Source organism: Dipteris shenzhenensis, chromosome 2 (genome assembly GCF_047967505.1).
Source record: "Dipteris shenzhenensis isolate YYH24624 ecotype China chromosome 2, Dip_SZ_1.0, whole genome shotgun sequence".
NCBI classification, from domain to species: domain Eukaryota; kingdom Viridiplantae; phylum Streptophyta; class Polypodiopsida; order Gleicheniales; family Dipteridaceae; genus Dipteris; species Dipteris shenzhenensis.
In genome coordinates, this window is record NC_141597.1 from 31062826 (window position 1) to 31088936 (window position 26111).

At 44.5% G+C, this 26111-nt stretch overlaps 1 protein-coding gene across 1 annotated transcript in view; it reads left to right on the top strand.

The window, feature by feature from the left end:
• The first annotated feature begins 17494 nt into the window (after nucleotides 1-17494).
• The window catches only part of LOC147904615 (Glutamyl/glutaminyl-tRNA synthetase, class Ic), a 47818-nt gene continuing 39201 nt past the window's right edge, over nucleotides 17495-26111 (top strand). Inside the window, exons 1-3 of the mRNA XM_087387592.1 lie at nucleotides 17495-17596; nucleotides 18281-18450; nucleotides 18626-18722. Of these exons, the coding sequence (XP_087243718.1) occupies nucleotides 18302-18450; nucleotides 18626-18722 (246 nt within the window). The 5' untranslated portion in view covers nucleotides 17495-17596; nucleotides 18281-18301. The remainder of the gene's footprint in view (nucleotides 17597-18280; nucleotides 18451-18625; nucleotides 18723-26111) is intronic.

Below are 26111 nucleotides of genomic sequence, written 5' to 3' on the forward strand. Positions count from 1 at the left end.
TTCATATACTACAGGTGATAATATTATCTCTTATGATTTGGGCAAAGAGGTCCACACCACATGATATTTTCTAGTCCAATTTGCAACGAGACCCCTACCCACAGATACATCATTTGACATTATCACCTACCTAGACAATGTCACACAATTTGGTTGGATAAATGTAGGTGAATAGATTTTGCCCTTTAGTTAGCTGTATAGTGAGCAACCAAGGTAAATTAGAGGTGGCGGTACACACAAGTATCTAGATGGTTTGTATTGTAGGGTATGTCTCCTGGCAACCTACCACCATACCAAACTCACTAACGCTTGACATAGCAGGAGATCCATAAGATCATTTGTGATGACCTACGGGGTAGGTTAACATCCATAGGATATAGACATCCCCCTATCACCCACATGCAATTAGATTGTTTTATACAAAGAGCATTTCCTTCCTCTTGATGATGCTAGTTATCCAAGCACTAAGATACTTACAGATCCACCACTCTCATGTAGTATGGATCGCCATTGGACAACTTAGGACATCATGCCATAGACTCCAAATCAAGGTAGGGTGCAACATTGTAGCCACACAATATATAGAGATATGAGGTTCTACACACCATGCAACACACAAGAGTTGGAGACAAGGAGCATACCTTGATGCAATGTGTGATCCTATGAGATACAAGGGTAGTACCATTGCCTTTTCACCAATGGTTTTGTTGACATGAGTTGAGTAATTGAATACCCAAATGAATGGTGTGCTGCACTCTTTGTACACAAGATCACTCAACACAGGTCCAAGCTCATGGGACATACTATGCCACATGGCCCTAGACAACAAAAGATTACAGATTTCTTCTTCATGAGAGAAGAAGTGACTGGAAGATGCTGTAACCTTGACCCCAAACTTCAAATTCATCAAGCTAGCAGGAGGTTGGATATGGGCCCTACGAGCACTTGAACCATTTGCGGTACTATCATTGTAGCCTCTCAACATTAGGTAGCATCACATCATCCTATAGATAGATCTTTGATATGTTGTAGAGACATTAGGACTCTAGATGCAAGCCCACAAAGATCTCAGATCATGCACCTCAAATACAGGGGACAAGCCATGACATGACATGATAGGATTTAATCTTGACTTATGGAGGTCTCCCTTTGAGTCCCTATTATTCACTGCGCTGATTCTTGCATCATTTCATTAGTAGTAGTATTCTTTTCTTTGGAGGTGTGGTGGTGGAGACCTCTAGTTCCCCCCCATGGTGGTGTACTTCTCATGATGTATTTTGGTTCCTTGGTCTCACAAGTGCTTTTATAAACCTCCCTCCCTCCCTGCCTCCCTCCCTCCCCCCCCCTCCGCCCCCCCTCTCTTCTCTCTCTCTCTCTCTCTCTCTCTCTCCCCCCCCCTCTCTCTCTCTCTCTCTCTCTCTCTCTCTCTCTCTCTCCACTACCCTCTGCTAACCCCCCCCGCTCAGCCCTCTGCTACCCCTCCGCCACCCTCACTCAGCCCCCCCGCTAAGCCCCCGCTACCCTCTGCTACCCCCCGCTCAGCCCTCTGCTACCCCCCCCCGCTGCCCCCTACTCAGCCCTCCATGGGCGCAACTAATTGCACCCCCCGCCCTTTTCACTCCCCGCTACCCCTTCACTCAGCCACCCTTTTTTTTTTTTGGGTCTCTTTTCCGTGGGGGCAAAAAAAAAAAAAAAAAAACTAGCCTCTCCTCCTCCACCTCTTGGCTGCCTCTCCACTTTAGGCTTCCACACTACCTCTCCACCATCTCGCACTGAACGTGCCTCCCATTATGGGGGGGGAACTGGTGCTCCCGCTCCCGGTTGAACATTAACACTACGATCTGCACCCGCACCCCAAGAGAATGGGGGACAAAGCCAAGAAAGATGAAAATAACAACAACAAAAAAAAGCAAACGACACAACTGAATTTGGAGAATGTGAACACACGTTACAACCGAAGTGGACTCGGGGTAAACAGCAAGGCAAAGTTAGGACCCGCCTCAGCTTCTTCAGCATCTATCTCTACCTCAACCTCAACCTCAACTCCCACTACAGTGTCAGTTTCGTTTTCAGCTCCAACCTCAGCTCCCTCTATCTCTATCTCTACTTCGACTTCAGTCCCCGCTTTAGGCCCAGCTCTAGTTCCAATCTCAGCTCTATCTACATCTACGATCAGTGACATACTCATGCCCAGTGACATACTCATGCCCATGGCGTCGGCGGTTGTTCCCTTTCTCCTGTTATAGCTCTCAAGCTTATGACACCTACTTTCGAGGTGTCATACACTGTGCCGCATTACGCTTCACTCTCCCCTCTCCCTCTCAGTCAGCCCATCCTCCCACACCCCATTGGGACTGCCTCACCCATTCCACTGTCATCTTTGTTCCTCACTCCTCACTCAACCACCATCTAGTTTTTGGACTCAGCCCCACTCTTTCATGCCACACTCACCACAGTTTTAGCATGGACATGGGTGGACTGACACACCAGAGGCCCGTGAGACCCTACTCATGGAGATACATAATTTCTGTGTGTGAGATGGAGCTGGCTCGCTTCGCATGGGAGTAGGTCCACTTCAACCAGGAGCAGAGCCGCATCATACATGAGCAGGCTAGGGCATTCGGGAGCAGGTGGGTCTTATTCACAGGGACTCAGATAGGATATCATGCAGCTCCGACAGGAGGTCATAGCCATACACATTGTCCGAGGGAGTACCCTGGTGGTCGAGGCATAGATTGCAAGCATGCAATCTGCTATTGAGGAGACTTCCAGATGGATTGACATGGCCAAATGGGAACCCGCAAGGGTCACCGTTTTGGCTACCCTCATGGAGCAACAGCAAAGAGCCAGTAAGGCTCTCAACATCAGAGTACGCAGGATCCCACGCACTAAGGCTACACCGATGGTAGATGCGACTGCGTTTGTGGCTACCCTAGGTGTGGCTAAGCACAGTATAGAGAGGGCATGGTGGGTGGGGAGAGATCCCAATCGAGAGCAACCCCTGATCATACGATTTCATGACACTCAGGCACAACTTTTAGCTCTACGACGCAGGTCAGTCCTTCGAGATCAGCCAGCAATCTCTATGGATGAGGATCTCACACCTCTACAAGTTGAGGAGAGGCGCTCTTTGCTGCAGCAGCGGGATCAGGCCCGAAAGGAGGGGAAGTGGGCAGTGGTACGAGAGGGACGACTTCTTACAGGCCCCCGTAGGACACCTGCCCCCTCCCCCACATAGGGAAGCGGGGCCTATGAGACTCAGATATCCGAGACCCTGTCCTGCACCATTTGGAACTATAATGGTACCTTATGGTCAGAACCAAGAAACTTCTCGAAATCCTATATAGGCCACAACATAGTCTTCTATATAGAGACACATCAGAGTCCAGAGCACCCTCTCCCAATAGTCAGCGGATATACATGGGAGTCTGCCTACAGAGATGAGACGAGGGGTACAAGAGGAGTTCAAGGTTTAGGTGGAGTTGTAGTCCTTTTCAGATCCACACTTCGGGAGATCATTTCAGTAGAGCAGAGAGATACACATTCCAGATTTCTTTGGATCCGGATATGACACATGGATAGCCAGGATCTATTTGTCGCAGTTTGCTACTTCCCCCCGGAGACCTCCCACTTTGCCAAAGATATTCGAGGTGATGATGAGACATCCCCATTTGCTGCCCTTTATCAGTCCATCGTTGACTTTTCTAGCCGCGGAGAAGTCCTTCTATTGGGGGACTTCAACACGAGGACAAGGACCCGTCAGGTACCACTTCTTGATTTTAGAGATGATTCCACTCTACTGGCAGATGTTGACCTTGAGGAGGCAGGTATGCTACGGGTTTCGGCTGACAGGCGAGGTCCACTTTCATCCTATGGGCAGGCCCTATTAGACCTGGGCAGAATAATGATCTCATTATCTATAATGGTCTTGACAGATGGCCCGCTTCAGGTGGTTTCACATGCTTTCCACATGGGGGGGCCTCCAGTGTTGTTGATTACATCATGGGATCCCCTGTCTTCACATCTCGCATTACTGACTTCACTGTAGCACCTCTCCCCCCAGGGGCTGATCACACATACCTTTTCTTTCGCATCTCCACCTCCCTTCGCACAGCACCTTCCACCCCACTCAGGGCTTACTCCACCTACCACGATATACGCTTTGATTGGGACCACTCACCTTCTTACTCTGGCTGTCTGTACATACTTCTCGCTTATATTAACTTCATACCCCTTTTAGAGGATCGTGCAGCCCTTGTCACTCGCTCCCTACACGAGGCTGCCATTCACGCCTTTCTCCACACCACCCGCTCCACCCGCCCAACCACCCCCTAGACTCGTACCCTGTAATAGTTGGTACGATGATGAGTGTAAGGCCTTACACCATCAACTAAGATTCGAAACCAAAAACAGTCTTCCAAGCGCACCAGATATGCTACGTGAATACCGTAGACTGGTACAAAGGAAGAAACTAGACCATCGAAACGAGGAGGAGCTACTAAACATTTTGTTTAGTAATAACTCTAAGGACTTTTGGCGGAGATTTCTAGAAGGACGGTCCCCTCCGCTACTCACTGACACCCAGATCTCGTTTGATTATGCACGCACACTTTGACATCCCAAATCATCCAGTCCCTAGCCTCTCACACATGCCTTGTCCCACATCATGCACCCTCTTCACTAGAGGAGGGTAAAGGATTCTGTAATGAAACTTCATAATGGCCGAGCGAAGGATCATGAGGGACTATGTACTGAGTTCATTGCATATGGGATTTACCTCCTAGCCCCGATCTTAGCAAAGGTTTTTAATGAAGCGATTTGTTTGGGATTTCCACACACTTGGACCATTAACACTATCTCACCCATCCACAAGGCAGGGGATCCCATGAGCTCGGAGAACTACAAGACCATTATGATTGGACATGTCATGTCCAAGATTTATGCATCAGTACTTGACTCCGAGGTTAGCAGACTTGCAGAGTGTCAAGGACTCAGAGTAGTAGGACAAGCCGGATTCCGGCATGATCATGGAACCATGGACCACATTCTAACGCTCAGATGTATCATCGAGGAGGCGAGATCACGAAAGCAGAGGGTTTATTGTTGCTTTGTGGATTTTCGCAAGGCATTTGACAAAGTCCTAAGAGCTCACCTCATACGGCACCTACAGGACTTGGGTTATGACCAGGAGATCATTTGGGCTATCATGGCACTTTACGAGAGAGTTTCTGGCAGAGTTTGGGTAGGATCCGGGTGGACAGACGAGATCATGAGTACCGTCGGGGTCAAACAAGGGTGTCCTTTGTCGCCTACCTTGTTTTTTTCTACATTGACGAGCTTGAGACAGTGATGCAGACACAGGGGGGTGTAGGTTGCTCTCTTGCAGGCACGTTGATCCAGATTTTGCTCTATGCAAATGACATGGCTCTCTTGTCTTCCTCAGCAGAGGGGCTTCAGAGACACCTAGACACACTACAGTCCTTTTGTAAGTCTCATGATTTGAAGGTCAACCTGGGTAAAACCAAGGTCATGATCTTCAATACATCTTGAGCCATCATGCGTCAGGAGCAGTTCACATTTGCGGGGTCATCTATTGAGATAGTTTCATCATACACTTATCCTGGGGTTATCTTCTCTATACCGAGCTTCACTATGAGACCCACGATGCAGGCATGCTTGAGTAGAGGGTATGCCTCATTGGCCAGGCTAGAGAGGCAGTGCTTCCGCTCACACTTTCAGGATCAAGGGGTTGCTTTTTGACTCCTTGGCTCACCCAGCGAGGATGTACAGCAGTCCTTGTTGGGGGCCAGACTTGTCAGCTACAGAGTGGGCCCATGTGGAGTGCTACAAGTTCTCGTGCTATCACAGATGATTCGTGGTAAGTTCAAGCTAAGTTTGGGTCACCCCCTTTACAGCTAGATGCTGCATTTCAGGTCATCACATATCTGTACCGAGTTAGGGAATATGGGGATTATACCTCAGGGCATAGCAGGCTACCATGGATAGCTTTATCCTCTTCTATGGCACTTGCAGCAGGAGGAGATGAGAGGTGCCGGTATGCACATACAGAGAGATGGTTTGAGCGACTGGGGCTCCACATGGATAGACTACCTCCCTTCTAGTATAGCATGGATGCTCTGTTCTCTCCCCTCTTATCACACGAGGTCAACCAGGTTATCCGTGAGGATCTACTACAGCTACACACTTTTCGGACCTGGTTGGAACCGAGTGAACTCCCAGTGAAGCTTAGCTTCTACAGAGATCACTTCTTACATATCATAGCGGAGGGTTTCATTGACCCACCAAGATATACACATATTCACCTACCCCACTCGATGAGGATCTCTCTTGGTCAGTTCCGGGTCTCTTCACACAGACTTCGCATCGAGAGCGGCAGAGCAGAGTGACTACCCAGGGAGCGGTGCATATGCACACTATGTGACATACAAGAGGTTGAGACAGAGGAGCATTTCATCTTTAGGTGTCCTGTGTACTATGAGATCCGAGGACGTTTCCACTGCCTCTTTAGAGATAGTTATGGGATTTTAGCCCATTTCCTCTCCTACCCACAGTTGCTTTGTCTTCTATCAAGGATGAGTACAAATCAACATGCTTTGCTTCTTGTTAGGCAATATGGTTGAGGAGGATTTTAGGGGACATGGGTGCAGTGCAAAACAAGCCAACATAGTTATCATGTGACAATCAGAGTTGCATGGTGATTGCAAAGAACCCTGTGTTCCATGCTCACACAAAAAACATTGAGATTCAATATCACTTTGTATGTGAGCTCATCATGGATGGAGAGGTCGACTTGGTGTACTGTTCGACTACAGAGAATGCTACGGACATCTTCAGAAAATATCCAAGAGCAATGTGCAAAGCACATCAGAGAAAGTGTAACAGACAAAAAGATGCAAGTACCTTCTAATCAAACAATGCAAGGCAAAACAACATTAAGATTTGGCAGCATCCTTGCCTTATGAAGCCATATTTATGGACCATCCACTGAATTGCTACATCTTCCACCTTAGTGGTACACTCATGTGTGATGATCCACCTTAGTGGTACACTCATATGTGATCATCCAACCATGATGATGGCATCCAAATTAGCAGAGACAATCATCACTATCTAAAGGTGAGAATCAACTTTGAGATACAATTGACACAAGCAATCTATAGGTGAAGAATGAAAATCAAATAGATCTTTGATCTAGGAGGACAAAAAACACCACAAAAGGTTGAAATACCACATGCAAAGTGGCTCAATGTAAACAAGTAAAAGCAACATTGATAATAGCTCAACTGCAAAGTTGAAGGTTGTAACTCACTACCATAAAATTCAATCAAGGGGAGATTTATGTACAGACCTCATTTCATGATCACGATGCTAATCTTGAAGGAAGGAGTTGAGAGATCTCAACTTTGTGCAATAAAAATTGCAATGATACTCAAATGGTGGTACAAAGGCAAATAGGGTCAACCCCATCCCTAACCCTAAACCTAATAAAGGTGTATATATTTTTTGTTTTCAACTAACATTATTGTACAGTTAGTCACTTGTCCAAGCTATGACTTATCTCCTTTCTCTACACTCCTCCTATTTTGTCAACCTTGGCAATGGGCATCAAAGGCTCTTGGTGCAAACATGCTTGGTCACCAAAAACAATTGCATGCTCCACTCCTTTCCAAAATGTTGTGATTGTAATCAATGCCTTCAAAGTCATTGCTCTCTTTTATTTTGTCCTCCAATGAAAGGGCCCTTTCCCAAGCAAGATAACCTTGAGAGTTCAATTATGTATGATAGCATTTAGGTTGTTTATTACTAATTCCACAGTATAGTAGTTGGAGTAGAGGGTTCATTGTCCTATGTGTAAGCCCCCAAATGAGGAGATGTGTAGTCTCAACGGTGACTCACGTATCGTGGGGATCTTAAAGGAATGATGATGGAGCCTCCACTCCAAGCTACTCCTTGTAAGAGCAATGCAAAGCATGAGCCGTCTCCATGTGTCACTTAAGCAGCTCCCGGATTGTTGCAATGGTTTCCACGAGAGAAAGAGGGAAGGGGGAGAAGGGAGAGGAGAGGGAGAAGGGAGGGATAAGGAGAAGGGAAGAAGAGAGTGAAGGGGGTGGAGTGGCAAACACAAAGGCACTACAAGGGAAATAAGAGAACACCCAAAGACACTCTTGGAAGAGAAGAGGGAGCTCGTATTCCAAACTTGTGCATACAACAATGAAGACCAAAGTCAACCATTTGGCCTTTTATACAAGTCACCTTTTGAAGAAATGGCCAACCCTTTTCCTTTTTGCACTCTCCCTTTCTTTACATTCAAAGGCTCTTGGGCCCGTAGGGTGCCAAGGCATCTTTACTATCCTTTCCATCTCTCCTCTATTGTTCCACTCTTGTGTGTTGAAAATAGCATTTGTGTTAACCATATAAGAGTGCCAAATAGCGCTTGTGTTAGCCTCACGCCTCCGAGTCCTAAGCCATCTGAGGCAAAAACCTAGGCGAGGCTGACGATCTTGAGCTATTTGCAGCTCAAAACCCATGAGGCCTAGAACCGCTTGGGTCATTTGTGACTCAAACCTTGTGAAGCTTGGACTGTACTCCCTCCATGGCTTGCAACTATTGAAGTAAATCATGAATCTTAATCACCTCTAATCACTCATTACCCTACATTCTGCAAGACTGTACTCTATGGATGTTAACATGCCCCCCTTCCTGTTGCTGAGCCACCCTCAGATCAGTTGCACTAGAGGAGGTGGGTAGAGAGGACCATTTGGAGGACTGTGTAGTGGTCCAATTGGCGGGGAGTGAGCCGAGTTAGGTACAAGTAGAACTTTTAAAAATGGGTGGCATGCATCTTCTTGTATGTGTGGATGTGATGGCCATGGAGATCGCAAACTCAAAGGTAGAGGCGGAGGTCTTGAAACTGAGTTGGGACGATGTCAAGGTTGAAGACAATCTGCCTGTTGAGATTGTGGAGCTTGTTGTCAATCGGTCGATTGTGGGTGGGGAGATTGCGGACGAGTAAGAGAATAAGGTGGTTGAAGTGGACCACTCAATGATGGCGAGCTGGGGGATGGAGCCCAATGTGTCGTTGAAGGAGTGGAGGTGGAAGCCAAATCCCTCCTCCGTCATCTTATTCGAAAAATTGTACTTTGGAAAATTATACAAAATGTTGGGGTCCTTTTGCTAGAGCTCACGGAACTTGGCCCAAGTCCATCGACATTCCATGGGCATGTACAAGGGGTGAATCCGTTGGTCAACCTCGGCACTACGGTAGTACCGCCAAAGTTGCTCCTTTTTTAAGAAGGGGATGCGCCAGTGAGGCTGGAGACCCGGTGTCGGCATCAGTGAGGGTAATCGGAGCATCAAACGAGAGATGGTAACCTCCTCGTGTGCGCTTCAAAAGTGTGTGCCTCTAGTTGTTGAAGGACTAGGTGATGAACTACATAAGGAGGCGCACCTCTAGGATTTCATAGAGGTGGAGGCAAAAGCCTTCGAGTTGCTTCTTCCATGAGTGCACTGTCAGGCAGTTCTTGGAACGATTGCAGGTCGGATCACCATTGTACATCTTCTGACGGGGAGGAGGGAGGTGCTGGAGGAACCTCATCATCTTCCATTGGCATTGGTTCCTCATCCGTTGTCCTTGTGGGCACCGTGGCAGCGGACGTATGTACAAAATGGGCTGACTTGAGTAGCATATTGAGGGCTTCATTCAAGAGGTCGACCAAGGCAGTAGATGAGATGGACTTGGAGGTCCTGTGCTAAGTCTACGGGTGGAGGGATGATAAGGTCGACGGGATAATGGTATGGCAACGGGTGCGGGCACAAGGTTGGCAATATGATAACGGTCGTGGGGATGAGCTTTAGGCACCGGTCTATGGGATATTTGAATTGGCGGGATACTATATGACAAAAGGCAACGATCGTGGGCATGAGCTTTAGGCATTGACGATTAGCGGGTTACGAGTATGGCGACAGGCGTGGGGTTGACTGTAAGGCAACGATTGTGGGCATGAGCTCAAGGTCACGGGTCAATGACTATCAGATTGGTAGGATCCCTGATTCTGACACGTATTAATTAGGGCAACGCGCTAGACGATGGTCAAAAGTTAGGTCATGGGGATAAGGACTAAGGCCATGGGTAGTGGGTTAGTGCTATGGCAGACGACCGTGGTGGGGATAGCGCTAAGGCAATGACCCGTGGGGATAGGAATGCACAGTGTCGCCGACTGGTTTTTAATGATTCTTAACAATTTTGGAGTTTCTGTTACAGGTTTTTGTGATGGAGGGATGCTAAACTACCTAGTCTACCTACTCAATGCAAAAACAAGAAAGAAAAACAACATTTGAATGCAAAATGAGAGATTTCTTAAAGAGGTGACTGTCAACACTCAAAACCACTTCAATTTTCAGCATGATTCATCATTCTTGGTTGTTTTTTGTGAGTTTTTGACACCATACACTCCTTAGCAATCTTAGAATCTACCTTCCTATCATTTCAAAACACTAACAAACCTCAATAACAAGCTTCCCATACTAAAAAATGCTTTCCCACAAAAAATGATAGTTTTCCTTCTCTTTTCCATCCAAACTCATACTTCCTTCTTCATTCCTCTCCTAAAACTCCACTAACAAAGCTCCAAGTGCAATGGGTAGATTATGAAAGAAAGCAAATGCAATGCAAAAGCATACCTTGAACTCCCCGGCAGTGGTGCCAAAAATGTGTAGTCTCAACGGTGACTCACATGTCGTGGGGATCTTGAAGGAATGCCCATGGAGCCTCCACTCCAAGCTACTCCTTCTGAGAGCAATGCAAAGCATGAGCCATCCTCCGCATGTGTCACTCAAGCAGCTCCCGGATTGTTGCAATGTGTTTCCACCAGAGAAAGAGGGAAGGGGGAGAAGGAAGAGAAGAGGGAGAAGGGAGGGAGAAGCAGAAGGGAAGAAGAGAGTCAAGAGGGATGGAGTGTCAAACACAAAGGCACTACAAGGGAAATAAGACAACACCCAAAGACACTCTTGGAAGAGAAGAGGCAGCTTGTATTCCAAACTTGTGCATACAACAATGAAGACCAAAGTCAACCATTTGGCCTTTTGTACAAGTCCCCTTTTGAAGGGAGGGCCAACCCTTTTCCTTTTTGCACTCTCCCTTTCTTTACATTCATAAGGCTCTTGGGCCCGTAGGGTGCCAAGGCATCTTTACTATCCTTTTCATAACTCCTCTATTATTCCACTCTCAAAAATATCACTTGTGTTAACCATATAAGAGCACCAAATAGCGCTTGTGTTAGCCTCGTGCCTCTTATTCCTAAGCCATCTGAGGCTCAAAACCTATATATGAGGCTCAAAACCTAGAGTGGCGAGGCCGATCTTGAGCTATTTATAGCTCAAAACCCATGAGGCCTGGAATCGCTTGGGTTATTTGTGGCTCAAACCCTGTGAAGCTTGCATTGTACTCCCTCCATGGCTGCAACCGTTGAAGTAAATCATGAAGCCTAATCACCTCTAATCACTCATTACCCTGCATTTTGTGACTGTACTCTATGGATGTTAACATGAGAGCATTAGGATATGACCTACATAGGACTAGAGGGCAAAAGAGGAGCAACCCATAAGCCCCTAAATAAGCAGATCACATAAACATGAAGCCTACATAATATTGGAGGGCTAATATGTTAGGATCTCGGCTAACATATGGATAGTCTATAGGTTGACATATTGGCATCATAAACATAAGCATTCGTGGTTGTATTCAAGGCAATATGTAGTGACATGTAAGGCAGTATCTAGATATGCCCCAATGGGGTCATTGTGATGGGGCATAAGGTCATCATACTAAGAAAAGTACTTTAATTTATCAATGTTGCTATTAGAGGGTAAGATGTCAACATATGGGCTAAAATATGGGTAGTATATAGGTTGACATATCAATAGCATAAACATAAGCATGCATGGTTGTATTCAAGGCAATATGTAGTAGTATATGATACAGTATCCAGATCTACCTAATGGGCAATGAAAAGATGATCACATGTGCATCAATACATTCTCACAATGCTAGTAGTTTTGCACGTGGAAGGGTTGGAGGATTTGGTGGCAAGTGATTGAATGAAAGGCATAGTTATGGGCCTAGCCCATGTTAATCAACATGGTAGATCCTAGGCTACTATGTCAATGAGCTAGATAGGATATTCAACTAGATCAAGCTTGGTTGTCCAATTTACATACTATCACTTTAGTAGTTTTCTATTCTCAATTAGAGATCTCTAATGATTGTGCAATTGTCCAATTGTAGGTCTTAAAGGTTCTTGACCTTTTTGCTCTTCAAGACTAAGCAAGGACATAAGGGCAAATTGTTTATAGCATCATTCTTCAACAACAACATATGTAAAGTAAAGCACTACTTCTTAGTATGATGACCTTACGTGTTACATCTTCAATTTCATAGAGGACTCTCCGATGACATTCCACCCTGCCATGGATCCCATTTTCACATGAACTTGCTCTCTCAAAAGTTCCTTTTGGAATCCTCCCTCCTAGCCCATTGCTTAACACTTGGTGTCCTCTTGAGTGCCATGTGTCCATATGGACCTTAGAACCTTATGCCCCTTTAGGCCTTAACTATGCACTCCATATTGTTGCCTAGGCCTGGGGTAATCCCTAGTCCCCGACCCTTTACACTCCCATTGATGCAAGCACTGTCAAGCCCTCTTGGTTTCCCATCTTCTATCATGACCTCAGTATTACAATTGACATAACATTCACATCCCCTTAAGAATGGTTTACGTCCTCAAAAACAAAATTGGGAAACCTCCTTTGGATATATATTGCTTACCCTTTCCTAATTTGAACTCTCTTCAGGTCTATCTTTCCACTTAACTAGACATTCTTGCCATATTGTATGTCGTGCTCTTTTTTCTTGTGGTAAATATGCATGTTCAATGAGTTCAATGAGGACTTGATTTCCAATGAGATTATCATCATCTCCCAACTTTCTTTTTAGCCTAATTGCATGAAAAACTGGATGTACTCTACATCCCTTAGGTAAGGCTAATTTGTAAGCAAGCTCCAATTCTCTTAAGTATTGTGAATGGTCCACAATACCTAGGAGATAACTTCGGACATTTACCAGTCTTTAAGCATTCTAAAGATTTAGGTACCTTAAGATACACTTTCTCATTTACTTCAAACTCCAACATTCTATGGTAAGGGTTTTCATAACTTTGTGCTCTATCCTGAGCTCTTCTAATGCTATCTTTAGCTAACTTAAGCATCTGATTTTCATCTTCAAGAAAGAGACTTTGGCCGCTTAAACCTTCTCTTTTTCAAGTCCCACTATCATTGGGGCTCTTGGTTGAAATCCATATATCATCGTGAATAAAACTTGTAGCCGAATTTTTGGCACGGTTATATGCAAATTCTAATATGGGCAAATATTGTTCCCAATTAGTTTGTCATTTACTTACATATGCTCGAAGCATATCTTTAATGATCTGATTGACCCTTTCAGTTTGACCATCACTCTATGGATGATTCGTGTGGTGCTCATATTCAATGAAGTTTCTAACCTCATAAACACAACCCTCCAAAAATGGCTATTGAATTTGCTATCCCGGTCACTAATGATATCGGTTGGTAGCCCATACAATTTATAAATATGCTCCACATATAGCCTGTTAATTCTAGAGTTTTAACATCTTCATTGACCGGAATAAAATGAGCCATCTTGGTCAACCGATCCACAATTACCCACACAAAGTTGTGCCCCCTCTGTGTCCTAGGTAATCCCACAATAAAGTCCATGCAGATGCTTTCCCATTTGCCAGATGGAATCTCCAATGGGTGTAGAAGACCTCCTACCTTAAGGTGTTTAGCCTTATTGACCTGGCATTTTTGGCACTTCAATACATAGTCTTGGACGTCCTTACTTATTCCAGTCCAAAAGAATTGCCTTTTTAGAAGCGATTATGTCTTCTCAATTCTCAGGTGTCCAGCACTCAGACTATCATGACATTCAAAAAGAATTTGGTCCCTAATGTCAGTATTATCTGGGATACATACACTGCCCGTGTAGAGTAAGTAGCCATCCTCAATAGCATATTTTTCCCACTTGAGTCCTTTATTGCCAACCCGTGGTGTGTCACTATTTCCATGCAACTCCTTAGTGAAAGCCTCTCGAGATTAGGTGGATCCCTATTTCTTATTGCTTTCCATATTTTAGACAAGTGAGGATCAAACTCACATTGCCCTTTTAAGGACTCTAGGAAAACATTATGAAATTGAGTAAAACTCCCTTGGGATCCACCACCTTTTTATTTTTCAAAACTTCTCTTTTGAGGTTCATCCCATATGAACATGCTTTCCTTCCCCTTAAGCTGGTCTCGTTATTGGAACATCAATTTTAGCATAATCTTGGATGAATCTCCTATAGAATCCAGACAAACCTAAGAAAATGTGTAATTCTTCTAGGTTTGTAGGATGTGACCATTCCAAAATGGCCCTTACTTTTTCATGATCCATACGAACCCCTTCTTGGGATATTATATGGTCCCAAGTACTTCACTTCTTTTGCAACGAATTCACATTTGGATTGTTTAGCAAAGAGTGAATTATCTCTAAGTAGTTTGAACACTTTTCTCAAATGTTCCAAATGCTTTTTTTTGGTTTTACTATAAATAAGGATATCGTCTAAAAATACTACAATGAATTTCCCTAAACTTAAGACACTATTCATAAGTGTCATGAAAGTTGCTAGAGCATTTCTTAATCCAAATGGCATTACTTTAAATTGATAATGCCCTTACCTAGTATGAAATGATGTCTTAGGGACATCATCTTTCCTAATTCGTACTTGGTGATATCCTAACCTTAAATCAATTTTAGTAAAATATTCTGCTACTTGCAATTGATCAAAGAGCTCATCAATGCAAGGCATAGGATACTTATTTTTTATGGTGATTTTATTTAATGCTCGATAGTCTATGCATAAGTGCATAGTGCCATCCTTTTTCTTTACCAGCAAAATTGGTTGAATTTGGCCCTTCCTAAGGTAATTAGTTAATTGTCTCTCGACCTCAAGTTTCTTTGTTTAACTAGGCCTATATGGGGGTTTACAAACAGGGGTAGATCCAGGAATCAAATCTATTTTATGATCTACTTCTCTCTCAGGGGGTAAACCATTAGGCAAATCAAACGAAAAAGATGCATAATTTGGAAATGTAAGGCATCGTGATAGCCTTGAATATGCACCTCTACACCATGTATCATGGTGTCCCAAACTTTCTTATCATCTGCCCTTTGCCAAAGAGATCAGATATTTATGGGCACTTGGACTCTCAGGCAATTTTATTTTCTTAAGTAACAAGTAACTCAAGAAATTATGTGTTGCACTATCATCGACCATTACTCTTACCCTTTGCCCCTTTATTTTTCCATGCATTTTCATTAAATCAGGAGGACCAAAGGTGGGCTGCCACATTGCTGATGATAGATAGCACATGTGTGTGCTATCCTCATGATAGACCTCTACCTCACTGTACTTTTCAGTACCATTAAGTGGTAACACCTGCACCGAATGTACTTATTTTTGTGGAGGTCTATTTGGGGCTTTAGCTCCTCCTTGTTTATTTTTAGGGCAGTTCCAAGCAACATGGTCTTTGCCGAAACACTCGAAGCAAAGGTTTTCCTACTGGGCCCTTTCATATTCTTGTTTCATCAAGAAAGGATAATTTTGTGTTTGAGGTTTATTAGGTGGTGCCTAAGAAGCCTCCTTCTTAAAGTGCTCCTTCCTTTTTAAATTGGAAAACTTGTTGAACTTAAGAATAAAACATGTTTGTTCCGAAGTTCAAGCTTTGGATTTCCCAGTTGTATCATCATATATTTGGGCATATTTAATTGCTTCTTCAAAGCTTTTGGGAGAAACTCTTCTCACCTCAACCTTATAAGTGTCTTTGAGACCTCTCATGAAACTCCTTTCAGCTTAAGGACTGCCTCCCTATAATGCGCTATATACTGGACCAGAGTGTTTTTACCCACAGTGCAATTGTCCCAAGCCTCCCATGCCCTTTTTAATTTAATTTTCGGTCAAATCTCTTTTAAGAAGGCTTGTTCAAAACTCATCCCAATACCTAGGAATTCTATCATTTTCTCTGAGGCTCATCCACCATTTATAGGCCTTGTTTCCAAGGAAAGACTTGCTTCCACAACTTGATTTTCAGGAGAGGTATTCTTGAGTCAATGGAAGTCTCGCCACTTTTGCAGGAATGTATTTATCGCATCTTTATCATGCTCCTTTTTGTCCCAGTTGAAAATGGATGGTTTCAGTCCTTAAGAATGTTAGAGGTTTCTCTAAGTCGAGAGGTGGACCTCTCAACTTGATTAGGAGGAGTCGGTGATTTTTCCATAGGAGTTACTGATTGAGAATTGAATAACTTGGTTATGGCGATGCTTTATACTAGAGAGAAAAATGCTTTGTACTAGAGAGAAAAATGCAATGGCCACTTCCCTAGTATTTATTCAATGGTCTTGGATTCGCCTTCATGCTTTCTTCGACCCACGACTTCTCGCTTTCTTTTGATTCATGATCCTTTCGATTCCGCTTCTTCCACTTTCTTCTATCTCGAAGTCCGATGCTCTCCTTTTAATTATGGCAAGGCTAAAGAGATTGGAAAAAGGGGGTGAAAAGGATCTTAGAAGCTTGGAAGAAAGAGGGGGTGAAAAATGATTTTTGGAGCTTGGGTGAAGAGGGGTAAAAAGAGAGAGTGATGATGTGGCTTTCTTCAAAGGTTTAAAAACCTTTGTATGACGTGGCCCTTTATAAAGGTTTTTGGGAGCTTTGGAGAATGGCGAAATGGTGCGCAAGCTCTCCTTCAACCGATCGTCATGTACTTTTGCTCCCATATAGCGAAGATGGCCACTGTAGTTCACAATTACTCCTCACCCACGTCCCTAAGGTTCATAATGCCTGCCTGAAATGTAAAATCACAAATGACGAAAGGTAGAAGTTAAATCAATCAAAGATAGTGAGTTAAAAGAGCGTAACTTTAGGGTTTTACTTTTTTGTCATTCATGAGGCAAAAGAAGGAGGTGAATTAACAGCCAACATAAATGCAAACGAAGCAAAGAACATCAGTAAAGGCACGCTTCCATGAGGAAGCTTCTATTTTAGGTTAGGTTCACACCAAGCGACGGCGGTGTGAAGGACTGTTGTCCTAGTTGGCCCAATCAGGAGGGATAGGGCTTGGACATTGGCAACAAAAGATGTTATGTCTGGCCCATGAAGGCCGCCCTTCAACTGCTACACGATAGGATCATTCCATCTCCTCCGAATGCTAAACAAATCCAAAGTTATGACATAAATGAGCGGCCAGTGGTGGCAAACGGCGGCGGAGGCGGCTGGTCAATTAGATTTCCTAGTGGAAAGGTGGTGTGAAACCACCCTAATTCCCACTATGTTGTTATTAAACCTTATATATTGTCAAAGATTCTAAAGCTATTATTTGCATTCAGCTGCGCTCTTAGCAAATCGTGGAGATTCTCTAGAACGAGCTTTCCAACACCAGTGCTGATCGATTACAGGCACAGTGTGGTATGTTTGCCTCTCCCTCATTTGCTTCGCTTGGGAATCAAAGCTTGGCCTCCTGAATCCTTGCAGAAACCTTCATCTACTCTTAGCTTCAGCATTCTTAAAGAGTATTGCTCGCTTCTACTCGTAGCTTCAATCATGTTTCTGTAAATGGAATTGTACTTTTAGCCATGATAGTATCTGGACTCTAGAATTATCATACTTTCTTTCCTTCGATCACGCCTCTGTTGACGCAATGGTATTTTCAGCCACATAGCTGTAGTCTAGCATTATCAGCCCGTGGACATGGTTCGTTCCACTGTATGGTAGCTGTGAGGATACAAAGGAAAGACAGCTTGCGGGCTAAGAAAGGTCATTCCAGAGGTTCCCTAGCACTCCGGGAGTGATATGCCTTCCCAGCTTCTGCTGTACGAACAAAAGAATTGGGGTTACCTCGTAACTCTCCTCTAATCTTGGGCTTTATCCCAGCCTTACTTGAGAAGGGGGAACGTTTTTCAAGGAAGGTGGATTCACGTTCCCAGCCTTACCTGAGAAGAAAGTATGCTGATGTCCAATAGATACAGAACTCAAAAGTCCAACCGAAATATCTAGCAATCATTCATCCTGCCTCTGCATTTGTGTGGCTTAGCCATACACGATTCTAAGAATGGAAAGCTTGAAAACTTTAATTGCTTTTGGTGCTTGCAGGAGAACTGACAGCTGTTGGAGATGGGGGAGGTCGAGACATTGACATTGTTTCACTGCCCTGATGCTGCTCCTGTTGCAGTGATCGTAGCGGCAGCTGTGGGAGGCATATCACTTGTATTAAGCCCTACTCTCACTACTGGCTGCGCTTCATTTCTCTTTTTTTCCACAGGGTAACTTCTTTGCATGCTCCTCTTCCACTTTGTAAGGTAGTCAATCTGGGAAGTTTATGGTTGACGTGTGTGGAAGCTGACTTTGCTTTGATAGTACTCAATCAAGCTGCAGCAATCAGATAGGTTTCGTTTGCCTCGTCAATGGATTTATCTTTCTCTATCTTATGTGTAACAGGGAAGAGTTGCATGGTGTCAGCACTTTGCTGAGATACATTGGCCGAGCCAGCAGTCTTCAGGGATTCTATGGCAAGGATCCGGTTACTGCCTCTCAGGTTTGTATCGTTTTGCTATTTAACCATTGTGACATAAAAGATACAAGATCTATCTTCAAGCTTTGAGGTTGCTGTAATAAAGCTTGCAAGGCAAGCAAATATGGCGTCTTTTTCACGGAACACATGCGCTATTTGTGTGTCCATAACAGGCCTTTCACTTGTTAGGCTCTACCAACTCCTTGTCAACTCATCGTTTCTTAATGATCTAAATTATGGCCGCATGATTGCCTGGCTTTGTCTAAGCTAATTTGTGTATCAACTTAAAGAAGCTTGATGTGGTAACTTGCATTCCAGTTCTTCAGTGTGGGCAAAGTTGAGTCTGTTTCTAACTTGGTAAGGCTAAGGCAACGCTTTCTACAATGCTCGCACATCTTTCACAAAAATCAATGCCATGGCTGCCATGATATCCCGACTTTCTTAAGCTAATTGATAAATTGATAGAAAATATCATACACTTACCTCGTCCTCGATTTGTATGTGACTTACATGCATTAGAAGAGCAATATCTATAGGTATTCGAGTTTCTACCATTGTATCTATATCTTTTGCTGTGGTTAAGAGTCTAGTGAGATAGGCTAAGCCTTATAGCTACGTGGTACCTTGGTAGGAGGGTAAAGGTGGATGACTCAAAGGGCAGCCTTTATTAAGAAAGTGGGACAATGATTTGAAACAATGTCGCTTGCTCTCTCAAACACCTTGTAGGTGGATGACTCAAAGGGCCGCCTTAGTTAGTGGTAACAACAATTTGAAACAATGGTGCCATTAGCATTTCTCTCTTCTATAGACCTTACGAGGCATTGAGAACCATGGTTTGGATGGGGAGAGGAGTCAATGGGTACACAAAACTGGACTATCTAAGGCAGTTTGGATGGCGAGAGGAGTCGAAGGATACACAAAGCTGGTCTATTTAGGGCATATATACCGCAAAGGCAAGTCATGCTTCTGAAGTCAATTGACAACTTTGAAGAGTAGAGAGGTTATTAGATGCCCACAATGAGGCAATTGATTAGGTGGGGCCTCTGCATGTCATCCAACTCAAATACAAATAGTAAATGTTAGAAATGAACCAGACAGAGGTTATCCTGCAGCGGAAGACTGATAGAGCACCCCAGGAATTACATGTGGAAGTGTTTAACTATGGGATCCAATACTTCTTTACTTGTGTGTACTCAACAAACATGTGTGTATATGCAAGCCAGTAAATAAACAATGCTGCACAAGAGATGTAGAACTGACCAAAATATATTCCCATCCGCCTAGACAATACTTCCTCCATGGCACTTCTGGATCTGTAAGCCCGCAAGCTCTCTGATGAGCTTTTGTAGGCTTAGTCACCTGTGCCGACAAACACACCTCCAAGCTATCCTTCCAGACAGCTACCTATGAGGCAGTGAATGCCTAGAAGACTTGACCTTGCTGCTGTTCCGATCTGCAGCCAATGGTGAGGCCAAGCTTCTCTTGATCCCTGTACCTTAAGATCCTGGATGACAGCCAAGGGTGCAACCCTACCTTGAGCTCTGTCTGCAGTAGACAGCTCTCTTGGTCCTCCTGGATGTAGGCCCCAAGCATTGCTGCTCTGCTGCTCCAGTCTGCTCCCTTGATCCTTGTACCTTGCTGCCCTGGAGGACAGCCAAGGGTGCAGCTCTTCCTGTCTCTTTGTCTGCAGGTCCTTGCCACCTCCCTTGATCTCTTGGGAGCCCTTCTGGCTGGCTGTGCCCTGCTCCAATCTGCACTCTGAAGCCTGCAACTCTGGATGTAATGCCCCTAGAGGGGCTCCTTATAATAGGCCCAGAGGCCCCCCAAAACAACTGACCTATCAGTCCCCCTAATGGCTGACCCAGTCAGCCCTAATGGCCAACCGACCTGGTTGGCTGGCTTTGACGAGCCCAACCAGTCCTCAAAATAGGCGCCTGGCCATGTGGCATACAGCCAGTGGCCCAGGCCATTTTCTGCCCCAAATCGAGGCCTATTGCAGGCCCTATAGGTGCCCCATGTAGGCGCAATCTTGCTGCATGTACCCCGCCTCTGATCTGACGTTCTCCAGCCCCCTGATTCATCACTGCAGGTCCGTACATCCTCCGCAACAGGTCTCTCAAGATTCCATGCTGTTCTGGCCCCCCTATCTGCATCTGTACTGCCACATGTTCCTTCTGGCCTGCTGCAGTCCAACATGCTGGCTCCACACTGCCAGGTAAGTCCTCCTTTGTGCTGCCCACATGGCAGCCCATGTGGCAGCCCCACAACTCTATGCTTTGCTGTGAGCTTGCTACCCACATGGCAGCCTAGGTACTGCCAATGTGACATGCCCACATGGCAACCCTAACCCTAAGTCCACCTCTCCCACGCTCTCCTCAAATGGGGGCTTACGAGGTGAGTATTCCAACAGTGAAAACCTTGATGGGCAAAATGTCCGATTTTCAAGGCAGGGTATCCCTAGCTTTCTTTTAGTCCATTCCTTCAAAGTCATATCTGTAAATTTATAGGACCTATGGGATATACGATTTGGATTTGGCATCTTTTTACGCACATAGAGGAAACTTTGGTTTTCGAAATATTGGGCCCTATTTTGAAAGTTTTGAAAGCTCCGAAACGTAGTTTCGAACAATTTTTGGCGACTATGCTTGGATGCAAGACTATTTTCTTATCTAATACCTTTGGAAGGACGTGTATCATGTGTTCAAGCCCGTCACCATATTGATGAGGCTTTGGGACGGTGATAAGCCTTGCATTGGATTTCTAAAATAGTCATATGTAAATGTCAAAACATATGCTTTGCCAGTTATAGAGTGAACATTGATTGAATGTCAAAGGGCTGAATGTATGGCTCAAGGATGTTTTTCCTCCTTGAGGCTTTCTTTGGAAACTTTTCATGACGATGCTTTCCCATGAGACATCCTTTACCTATTATACTCTTGTTGAAGATGCGGTTGACCATGTACAAAACATGTCCCATTCATTAGGGCAAGGCTCTGTGCATTTGATGAAATCTTTCACGCCACATGATTAACTTGTTCAATTGAGAAAAATAGGTCTTAAAGTTTAATGTAAAAGTTGTAGAGCTATCTACACCTTTAGCTATGACTTTGACGTCATCACTCTTTAGCTTTGTTTCCAACGAGACATAGCATATATGTTTTCATCAAACTTTACCTTCTTATTTCTTTTCATTATAGCACTGACAAATAGAAGGTTTTTCTTGATGTATAACGATTTATTCATGTTCCATAGATCTTTGTTTAAAATTTTTATTTGTATAAATGGATGCTGAAGTACGTGTGGGTGTGCGAATTTGTATGTGTAAGGGCATATGTTTATACGATGGTCTATATCCACCATTAGGCTCAAAGGACGTCGTTAGGGATGTCATAGTAGCTAGTCTCCGCTATGCGTGATGTAGTCCATGGTTTTCAACCTTATGGGTGACTATCATGAGATTGAAACCGCACTATGTGTTGCGTCTTTACAGGATGAGCTTGGGCATATTCTTGGATTCATCTAGATATATTTTCTATTTGTACCTTATCAATATATTTGATTTGATGGACTAAGGGAACTCCCGACTCAACATGATAATCAGCAGTTCCTCGTTAGGAGGAGTAACATGGTTATAATCATTTGAGTCAATAGAGTATAACTTACCTACATATCCTTTGTTTGTTATATACAATGATAAAGCTTGTTTAGTATTTCATTTCTAGTATGTTGCACTATTTACATAATATTTCATGTATGATCTCGACTCTCATTTACCCATGTCTAACATTTTCTTCCTAAAAATGAAAGCATGTTGACATATGGAATTATCACGTTGTCCAAGTCTAGGGCTATAATAAGGTCTTTGAAGTTTGCTAGCAAATAAGGGTGTATACACATGCAAATGAGGAAAGTCCTTTTTGAATTGGATGCATGTAGTAGTAAACCAAATACGTCAAGAGAAGCATGGACATCAATCTGAGACCTCATTAAGAGGTAGAGCTTGTCCTGTGGCTCCTAGCACGTCTCCTAGTGTGAGAGACTACCATCTAGCAGGTGAAAACAAAAGAATGGATTGACATACTACAATTGAATTTTATCGATTTGTTTGCAAATCTGAAAACCAATGGGATGGCTTAGTGTTGCAAGAGTGGTCTTGTTTGTAGAATACGTGGGTCAGTCTTTTTGCGATTCTATAGTACTTATACACCAAACAAGGAAACTCGTGTATTAGCTTAGCTATGCATAAATTAAGTTGTAGGTACTTTCAAATGCTTTGCTTGCTATATTGTCCGAAGTGTTTGTGGCTTTGTCTGCGTTCTTTTACATATTTTAGTGTGTGTAAGAACTTTCTTCGCTTTCAATAATATTAATCAATTGTTTGCGGGTGTGAGCTAGTACGGGTTGCTCAAGTAATTTTGTTTGTAGATTGTTTGGGCTTGGTTTCTTGCAATTCTTTAATCACAAATCTAGTGTTTTTAGAGGATGAGTTCGGACCTGTTCCCGGATTCATTTGCATTTGTACCTTATCAATATCTTTGATTTGGACTAAGGAAACTCCCAACTTAACATCATAATGAGTGGTTTCTCTTTTCAAGCTGTGAAATCACTCATTAGGAGGAGGCTAGAATTGTTTGAGCCATTAAAGTATAACTTACCTACATAACCTTTGTTTGATACATTTCCGGATATAGCTTTTTTAATATTTGTTTTATACTATGTTGCACTATTTGCATAGTATTTTCCGTGTGATTTAGACTCTCATTCACCCATGTCTGACATTTTCTTCCTAAAGTTGAAAGCAAACTGTCAAGCTTCACACAACGATAACTTCTTGTTTATGTTTTTCTATGGACGACATCTTTTCAAGCTGTGAAACCACTCGTTAGGAGTCGTCAAATGGCTAGAACTGTTTGAGCTATTAAAGTATAACTTACCTACATATCCTCCCTCCTGATCCACGTACCCCCCTGTGTCCCTAGTCTCATCTTTGTAGGCAGACTCCCGTGTGTACCCACTGACTACTGGTAAGGGGCGCTCTGGACTTTGATGTGTCTCTGTGTAAAAGAATATGTCGCGGCTTGTATAGGATTCCGAGAAAATTTTGACCATAAGGTACCATTACAGGTCCAAATGGTGCAGAATAGGGTCTTGGAGATCTGAGTCTCATAGACCCCGCCTCCCTATGTGGAGGGGGGGGGGAGTGATGCCCGACGGGGGCTTGTAAGAAGCTGTAGAGGGGTGAGTTTCTCATCCACGGAGATCCCTGGCTGATCTCGTAGTACCGACCTGCGTCGTAAAACCGAAAGTCGAGCCTGAGCATCATGAAACCATATGATCAAGGGCTGCTCTCAGTCGGGATCTCTCCCCATCGTCCATGCCCTCTCGATCCCGTGCTCAACTACACGTAGAGTAGTGGCCACGAAAGCCGTCGCATCTAACATCGGCGTAGCTTCAGTGCGTGGGATCCCACGGACTCTGATGTTGAGAGCCTTATTGGATCTCTGTTGCTACTCCACGAGGTAGCCGAAACGGTGGCCCTTGCGAGTTCCCATTTGGCTGCGTCGACCCATCTGTAAGTCTCCTCGATCACAGATTGCATGCTCACAATCTGGCCTCTACCACCGGTGTACTCCCTATAATTGTACAAGTGTACTCCCTGTAACTATACGAGGAACTTCCTCCTAAGCTGAACCATGTTCTGCCTCAGCACTTGGATGATATTGGCCTGCTCCTGGATATGACGAGCTTGCTCCTGAACCACTCTAGCCAAGTCCTGAGTGAACCTAGCCTGCTCCCGGGCGTAGCATGTCAACTCCACTTTCTTGACCCGTATACTATGTACCTCTGTGAGTAAAGTCTTCCATCTGTCCGGTTGGTCAATGAGACCCTGTCCTAGCTGAAACTGAAAGGGTTGAGGTACAAAGGTAGGGGGTGTGGCAAGATAGTGGGTGGTGGTCGTGCCATCAGAGCAAAGATGGCGGATACTTGAGGTACAAATACACGGGTCTCAATGGTCCCAATTGAATACAGTGGCGAAGCAATCCCAGTGGTATGAGGGAGAGGGGATGGGAAAGTTGAGAATAGTGGCCTTGCATGTGTCACCTCTTGTGGGGGTGACGGGTGGTGGAGCGGTTGGGGTCTTCTCCGGGCCTATCTTCACTATGAGACCCGCAATGCAAGCACGCTTGGGTAGAGGATACGCATCATTAGCCAGACTAGAGAGGCAGTGCTTCCGCTCACACTTCTAGGATCCACAGAGCAAGGGGTTGCTGTTTGACTACTTGGTCCGCCCAGCGGGCATGTATGGCAGCCCTTGTTGGGAGCGAGATCTATCCGATATAGAGTGGGCACGGGTGGAGCGACTACAAGTGCTCATGCTATCACAGATGATTCGCAGCAAGCCATCAATTCCTCACCAGATCATACAAAGTTGAGTTTGGGTTATCTCCACTAGGTTATCAAATATGTGTACCGAGTCAGAGAGTATGGGGATTACCCTTCCGGACGCAAGAGGTTGCCATGGTTGGCATTGTCTTCCTATGACACTCTCAGCATGAGGTGACCAAAGATGCTGGTATGCACACATAGAGAGATGGTTTGAGAGGTTGGGACTCCACATGGATAGACTCCCTCCCTTCCAGTACAGTTTGGATGCGCCTTTCTCCCCCCTCATGTCACACGATGTCAACCAGGTGATCCGTGAGGATCTCTTACAGCTACACACATTTCGGACCTGGTTGGCACTGAGCGAACTCCCATTGAAGCTTAGCTTCTATAGAGATCACTGCTTACATATCACAGATGAGGGTTTCATTGATCCACTAGGGTACACGCGGATCCACTTACCCCACTCATTGAGGATCTCTATTAGGCAATTCTGGGTCTCTTCACACAGACTTCGTATAGAGAGGGGCAGGGCAGAGCTTCTACCTAGGAAGAGGCGCTTATGCACATTATGCGATATGCAGGAGGTTGAGACGAGCACTTCATCTTCAGGTGTCCCATCTATTATAAGATCCGCGAGCGTTTCTACTGACTCTTCAGAGATAGTTACGGGGCCCTGTCCGGATTCCTCTCCTATTTAGATCATAGATGCTTAGCAGGCTTCATTCATGAGGTAGTTAGGCACCGCGAGAGGATACTTCGATCACGAGAGGATACTTCGAAAGAAAGAACCGGCCTCTTCCAGAGAAACCCAGCTCATTGCCTAGGGGATCTTTGGTACCGGGGCTAACAACCAAGTGGGGGGACTATACAACTAGCGAATTGCTCGCGGGGTGAATATGTAGAAAACTCATGTAGGCCAAGCCTTGCAGAAACGAGCACGCCTCTTGATAGTCGTCTTGGAACCTGGAGTCCCACGCTCCTAGGTGGACCGTAGTGTTTTTATGATGTCCTGCCAGATGGCGACTA